This window comes from Babylonia areolata, chromosome 31, assembly GCF_041734735.1.
Source record: "Babylonia areolata isolate BAREFJ2019XMU chromosome 31, ASM4173473v1, whole genome shotgun sequence".
Taxonomy (NCBI): domain Eukaryota; kingdom Metazoa; phylum Mollusca; class Gastropoda; order Neogastropoda; family Buccinidae; genus Babylonia; species Babylonia areolata.
Window position 1 is genome coordinate 2,038,037 of NC_134906.1, and position 8,034 is coordinate 2,046,070.

The 8,034-nt window shown below is 41.7% G+C and overlaps 1 protein-coding gene across 1 annotated transcript; it reads right to left on the bottom strand.

The window, feature by feature from the left end:
- Positions 1 to 375: 375 nt before the first annotated feature.
- LOC143276243 (uncharacterized) lies at positions 376 to 6,389 on the bottom strand. The gene has a single exon (XM_076580718.1). The coding sequence runs from the start codon at positions 6,296 to 6,298 to the stop codon at positions 5,708 to 5,710; it is 591 nt and encodes a 196-aa protein (XP_076436833.1). The 5' UTR covers positions 6,299 to 6,389; the 3' UTR covers positions 376 to 5,707.
- Between the last annotated feature and the right edge of the window lie 1,645 nt (positions 6,390 to 8,034).

Below are 8,034 nucleotides of genomic sequence, written 5' to 3' on the forward strand. Positions count from 1 at the left end.
CCATTAAAAAAAAAAAACAACAACCAAAAAACCAAAAAAAAACCCCACCTTACAAGCACCACCTGAGTTCACTCATAAATGTAACAACCTGTCATAATTGCATCACAAATCAAAGTTTTAAACAATTCACAAGTATATAAATAAATAAGTAGGTAATACACACACACACACACAATGTTCCCACCCATCTACACACACACAATGTATAAGTACATATATATGCGCACACACACACATACATATCCACACACACACACACATATATACATATATATACACACACACATACATACATACATATATATATATATATATATATATATATATATATATATACACATATATATATACACACACATACATACATACACACATATACATACACACACACACACATTCATACATACATGTACACACACACACATATATACACATACATACACATATCACATACATATATACACATGCAATGCACACACAATCAACAGGCTAAAATAGCAAACCATAAAGCTGTACTTCCATAGATCACTAAAATTAAGTGGCAACACTTAATACTATATATTTTGCTGAGTGTAAGGGCCAGGACCAACAGGTTCTACAACTCGATCATACCAACAGGCTCCGACAGAGTCGCACCCCTTCAAGCTTGGGCAGAGAATGCATACAAAAACAGATGCCATGTTCTAACAATCAAGTTGTGACAAATGAGTAATAATGTGACTTAATGATTGAACATATGGATATCACAGCTGCGGTGCACAGCAAGTATAATGAAGTAATCATGTGACTAAACAAAAATACTGACATCACAATTGTGATCTACAGCACTGTCCGTGCAACTAGGCAATCACATGATTTAACAAAATTAATGGAAGCAGCTGATACAGCAATAATATGGTATGACGTGGATGCTTATATAGCACCTATCTTTGGTCAGAGACCAAGCTCTAAGCATTTTACAAACACAGAGTCACTTGCACAACAGGCTGTCTACCTGGGTAGAGCCAACTGACAGCTGCCATCTGGGTGCTCATCATTTGTTTTCTGTTCAATCCATAAAGCAGTCATGATTAAAATAAATAAATAAATAAGTAAATGAAAACTGAAGCAGCCAACAGTGATAAACTGTTATCTATCAATGTTAAGAACCAACACAGAAGAACAAGGGAAAGTATTTCATAAACAAACCCATGAAATTTTGTAAGAAGAAAAGATCTAAATTAAGATGTTAAAAAAAAAAAAGCTCAAATAAATGAAATGCTAACGTTTCCAATATACATATATGTAAATAAATACAATCAGCTCATATTATTTGAAAAAGAAAAAAACCCACCTCAAATAAAAGAACTGCTGATAATTTCAATACACATCTATGAAAAAAAAACCCAACCCAATGACCTCATCTTTAAAAAAAGAAAAGAAAAAAAGTCAATAAATATCCTTTTCATCACACTTCATTCTTGTAAAATCAGATAACGAATGGAGCCAGGGAGACAAAAATAATGCATACTCCCTGATCACAGTCACAAACAGCTGGTGGAACAGCCGAGTAAAACGGAGGGGCCTGGCAGATTAACGGTGGAATTGTTGTTCTTTTTCTGAACTTCCTGATCAGCAGATGTGCACACATGATAGTGTCTGAACCCACCTCATGTGTATCAGCATGGTAAAAACAGTCATACATAGAAGAGCTCACTCAAACACACAAGCCAGCATACACGTTGCAGCCCGTGAATTCAAAAGAAGAAGAAGAGTCACAAACGTGGCACAAACGCTGCATGACTGAGAAATGTCAAGCAGCAGTGGATGGAATTCATATGATGTATATGCAAATCAATATATACAAAAAATAATAATACAAGTAAATACTATTCAAAATATACTGAAATGTTGACAAGAGTAAAAACTGAGTCAACGTTTGGCTTTCTGATCCCCCTTGTTCTTGGATGACGAATATAATGTCAAGCAATAACAAACATTAAAAAATACTTTTAAGTCAGGCAGGGATACAGTCAAACAACTTACAGTATATTGTAATATCGCATCAATTTAAATGTAAAACCTGCATGTCTTTCACACACACACGTTCACACACACACACACACACACATGCACGCACACTTTTAACATAATGTAACATCAGATCAATTTAACTGTAAAATATGCATGTCTTTATACATGTGTGTGTGTGTGTGTGTGTGTGTGTGTGTGTGAGTGTGTGGCGCATGCATGTGTGTGTGTGTGTGAGAGTGTGTGTGTGTGTGTGTGTGTGTGTGTGCTGGTGAGAGACAGATATGTACGTGTTAAGAGAAACAGATCAATATGAGACAGAGAGATCAATGTTAAGAGACACAGATCAATAATTATGTTTCTTACAAACTCATTGGCACTAGCATGGTCAACATGAAAAAGCTTATCTAATATATATATATTTTTTTCTTTTCTTTTTTAACATGTTTGTCCAACAATAATACAAGCTTTGTGCGAAAACAATGTGAGCTTCATTCAACATTTCAGAGCAAACAATATTATCTAAATCCGCTTTGTGTCATGAAAAGCCACCATCTGAAATCTCCTCTACTGCCTGTCTTGTGCTGTCTTAGCTAGCTTCCCCCAGGTAAAGCCATTCTCCTGTCTTGTGCAGTTTTAGCTAGCTTCCCCCAGGTAAAGCCATTCTCCTGTCTTGTGCTATCTGAGCTAGCTTTCTCTTGGTAAAGCCATTCTCCTGTCTTGAGCTTCCTTCAGGTGTGACCGTTCCAGAACAAACAGTGAGCATGAGAAAAAAACATTATGCTCTATTCAATGTGGTTTTACGCTGAATGATAATCACATAACACAACATCATTATGAGCATGTAATATAGAAATAACAAGAAAGTGGTTAACATAAAATCAACTGTTCAGATCATCACGGTTAACCAGACAACACTGCCTCGGGGCTCATTTGAGGTTAGCCAAGAATGACCCCCACCCCACCCAAACCCACCTTTCTTTTTTAATGACTTGATTTATCCCAGAGAAAAAGGGGTAATTTGCAAGTGGGGAGGGCGGCGGGGAGGGGGAGAGGGGGTTGCGGGGGTCAATCTTTACCTGTCAAAAAACTGCCCCATGGCTCATCTGAGGTTAGCGCAGAATGACCTGAGGGTAAAACCCAGCATGGGATGGTTTCAATCTGTTGCAGCCTGCTATCTAACCCTCAAAATGACAAGAAATTCATCTGGCATTTAAGTTCACTCAGTTTCATTACAGCACGTCAGTAAACATGACAGATACAAATTACGTACACTATTCCGAGGAAACTGGTAATTTGACACTGAATAACATTCAGATGACCGCATCCAAACTGCTTGCTGAAGAAAATGGATGAATAAACAGAGCGGCCAAACAAATAAATCGTATCAATAAACCTGTGAATACCTGCATAGATATGCATGTATAAATACACATGTAATATCATAAAGGAAGGGTGAGATGAAACAAAACTTCGATGTAAACCTTCATTGTGTGTGAAACTGATCTATAAAGTTTGACAGGCGCAATAGCCGAGTGGTTAAAGTCTTGGACTGTCAATCTGAGGGTCCTGGGTTCGAATCACGGTGACGGCGCCTGGTGGGTGAAGGGTGGAGATTTTTACAATCTCCCAGGTCAACATATGTGCAGACCTGCTAGTGCCTGAACCCCCTTCGTGTGTATATGCAAGCAGAAGATCAAATACACAAGTTAAAGATCCTTTAATCCATGTCAGCGTTCGGTGGGTTATGGAAACAAGAACATACCCAGCATGCACACCCCCAAAAACGGAGTATGGCTGCCTACATGGCGGGGTGAAAACGGTCATACACATAAAAGCCCACTCGTGTGCATACAAGTGAACGTGGGAGTTGCAGCCCATGAACGCAGAAGAAGAAGAAGAAGATCTATAAAGTTCTGTGTTACAGCTATACACATATGATATCAAAACTTCCTGAACATGCATGATGATGATAAACTATCTGGTATGTCCTTTCCATCGGAACTTAAAACTGCTGCCTTTTAAGCTGCCTCATAAATATAGAATTAAAACTGCTGCTTTATCTGTTGCCTTGTGCATGCTGCCATGAAATGGTTTTTCCTGTCACCAAAAACACCTTTTCTGGATGCTGAAGAGTTAACAATAAAACGAAGAGGGTTAAGCACATCAAACCGACCTGCACGTACAACAGGTTTAGAGCAGTCAGAGTGACTTCTCAGCGCGGTGACTGAACGTTGTCCGGTGCGACTTGTATTATGCTACAGAACAGACCAGAATCATGAATAATGTTAAAAACAACATTTGTAAACAAACGTCAACAGCTATTCCCAGCGAATACACTGCCAGCATCAGGCAACAAACATGAGAGATGTGTCTCATCACAGTCTTTGCTTTGAAACACCGGGCAGATACAATGTTCACAGTGAATTCTAGTTCACAAAAAGTTCATTCGTAGTTCAGCTTTCCCCCCACCAGTTCACATTTCAATGATAGCAGAATCAACAAAACAATACGGAGGGTAGAGGAGTAGGGATAAGGAGACACATACAGAATAATAATCATGTTGGTGATAATGATGATAAAAGAATAACAATAATAATAAGTACTGAAATAATAAGCTATATTATGTACAGACTGTTACGGGCCAAATAATATCAACAACAATAATGATCATGTTGATGATAATGATGATAAAAGAATAACAATAATAATAAGTACTGAAATAATGAGCTATACTATGTATAGCAATAAATTAACAATAACAACAATTATAAGTAATATATAATAAATCATAATATGTATAACAAATCAACAACAGCAACAATGATAATAACAATACAGCAGTTGATTTATACTGTCCTTTCTATTTCAACAATAATGCTGAAGGCACATCACATAAAAGCAACATTAAATGTCAACAACAACAACAACAACGTAAAACATGATGCACCCAGCTGCCCTGGGAACTCGAGAGCCAGGAAAAATCCAGATGCCAGTACAACCAAAAAAAACCACAACAACAAAAACCATAAAAACAGCTCAATCACAGGTCATTTTTTTTCATTACAAAAAAACTCTATACCCCCCACCCCCAATGGCATTACGCACACGCTCACCTCAACTACACAATCACAACACCACCTGTCAGATTTAGTTCCAAGGAAGCGTCAGAGCAGGAGGGCACATCTGTATATATATATATCTATATATATATGTGTGTGTGTGTGTGTGCTACATCCACATCTTCTGGGGATATGCATATATATATATATATATATACTTTTTTTTTTAAAACAAAATACCTTCCCATAATCCAGCACGCCCATGATCAGGTTTTGACACCGCTATCGGAAATCCAATATCCATCCATGACATCAAAACACCAAACAGATATAAGATCTATATTTATCTACACACACACACACACTCACACAGAGACACACACACACACATAGATATATGTATAAATATGTAGATATAAGCATATATTTTTAATAATTTGCTGGGATCTCTGACCTCTCTAAGCCCTGACCAGCGTTTTGAATCTTTGATAAATTCCGACATCTTCTTCCCTTTTTTTTCCAATATTCCTCCAGCACATGTGACGTAACCTAGATACAGATCAGTTTGCATGCTTTGACACTTCCTGGGAACTGGAACAGAGACGGAGGAGGAAAAGGCTAAGGCACCATGAGGATCAGCAAGCTGAGAGGTCTGGAGCCCGCCACCAGAAGGTTGGTTTGATCCCAGAGAGTGAAACGTTCGACGTCTTCCTTCCTCCACTGCAGAGAGCTGAGGCTGGGGAGAGATGCCCGCCCTCTGCCCGCACCTCGCTTGCTTCTTGCGCTTCCTTCTCCTTTTGCTGCTCTTCCTCCTGCTCCGCCTTTCGCTCCTCCTCCTCTTCCGCCGTCATCTTTTGCTCTTGCTCCTCCTCTTCCGCCGTCATCTTTTGCTCTTGCTCCTCCTCCTCCTCCTGCTCCGCCTTTCGCTCCTCCTCCACTGTCATCTTTTGCTCTTGCTCCGCCTCCTCTTCCGCCGTCATCTTTTGCTCTTGCTCCTCCTCCTCCTGCTCCGCCTTTCGCTCCTCCTCCACTGTCATCTTTTGCTCTTGCTCCACCTCCTCTTCCGCCGTCATCTTTTGCTCTTGCTCCTCCTCCTCCTGCTCCGTCTTTCGCTCCTCCTTCACTGTCATCTTTTGCTCTTGCTCCACCTCCTCTTCCACCGTCATCTTTTGCTTTTGCTCCTCCTCCTCCTCCATTTTTTGCTCCTCCTCCTCCCCTTCCTCCATTGCCTCCTCCCCTTCTTTCTCTCTCTCTTCCTCTTCCTCCTCTCTCTCCTCCCCCTCCTCCTCTCTCTTCTCCCCCTTGTACTTTCTCTCCTCCTCCTCTCTCTCCTCCCCCTCCCCGTTTCCCTCCCCCTACCTTTAACCCTGGTGCGGGGATTTCCCGCTCAGTGGAGGGATGGGGGTGGGGGTGAGGATGTGCTGCCTCGGTGCAACTCGCCTCGTCCCCCGGCAGGTAAACGACAACGTCCGCCTTCATCCCCTGGAAGTTGTACAGCCAGGTGGTCACCACCTTGCAGTGCTGGCCGCTGACGTCCTCCAGACTCTTGTCACCCAGTACAGCCCTGATGCTCACTTCTCGCTGGAGCCCTCTGAGGGTGGTGATGAAGCGGCTCTGGCTCACGCGTTCCATGTAAGCGTTGTAGTCGTCCAGCGTTGCTGTGACGTAGGGGCCGGGGACATCCCCGTCCTGTGTGTACCTGTCCCGGGGAAGGTTGACGAGGATAACCACCGAGCATGGTCGTTTCTTGAGGGGACCTTTAGAGAAAGGGAAAAAAAAAGGAAAACGTCAAGGTCATATCGCATACCTTAGAAAAGGAAAACAGGAAAACATGATGGTCGTATTTTATCGTATTGTGCCTCAGTCGGGGCCTAGTGGTTGGAGCATTGGACTTAAAAAAACAAAAAACAACCTGCCTTCGATCCTGGTATTCACCACACCTGGTGGGATAACCGCTGAGTTTTTCCCATCTCCTAAGGTCAACATCAGCACACCGCCTGTTAGTGCTTTGATCGCTCTTTGTGCATACACACAAGTATGTGCTTTGTAAGAGTGATATAGTTATCATGTATGTATATCCCTTGCATAACTGCATCATGTTTACAAAGCCCATTCATGAATATGGTGTACAAAACAAAACAAAAAAAGAAAAAAAAAAAGAAAAAAAAAAGAGATACCAATAGAGTTTGAAATTATTTGTTAAATTGAAACCGTATGCCACATTCAGGTTCATCCCTGTTCCAGCGGTCCACAGGGAGTTATTACTGTAAGGCCACCAGGAGGCCACACACCAGAGGAGGCCCTGCACTGCTGCTGAGCCACCTCATGGGTGTTCAAGACCCAACTTGCAATTACCCCACCTACCCCTCCCCCTGCCTACCTGCGCCTTGCGCGTGGGGAGGGGCAGAAGAGGATCGCTCTATGGAATGACCAGTCTCCCAGACGTGGCGATCCAACAGCTCCGACAGCTGGAGTGCGCAGTGCTTGCAGTCGAGCACACTACTTCCTGCGGTGGAGTCGTCGTCGTTGTGCAAGTGAGAGCGGTGGCGCACGGACAGAGGGACGGGCCCGTTGCTTGGCACCTCGGGCCATTCTGTGTCTCGTCTGTACTTCGTCTTCCGGTCCTGGTGATGGTGGGACAGGGAAGAAGAAGAGAAGAATATTTGTTTGATTTCATTATTTCATTACTTACTGTTTATGAATGCTATTTGATACATGGTTCATCAGCCATCATGATAAAATGAAGTGCAACGTTGTGAGCACAGTATAAGCTTTAAGCTTGTTGATGCTCTTTTGTCATTCATTGCATTGTAATCATGTGCATTGTTGAATAATTAAAGATTATTTAAACCAAGAAGAGAAGAATAAGAAGGCACCATGAAAGGGACACTGTTAAAACTCGTTTCTGCTGTACCCCCCCCGAAAACGGAGTATGGCTGCCTACATGGCAGGGTAAAAACGG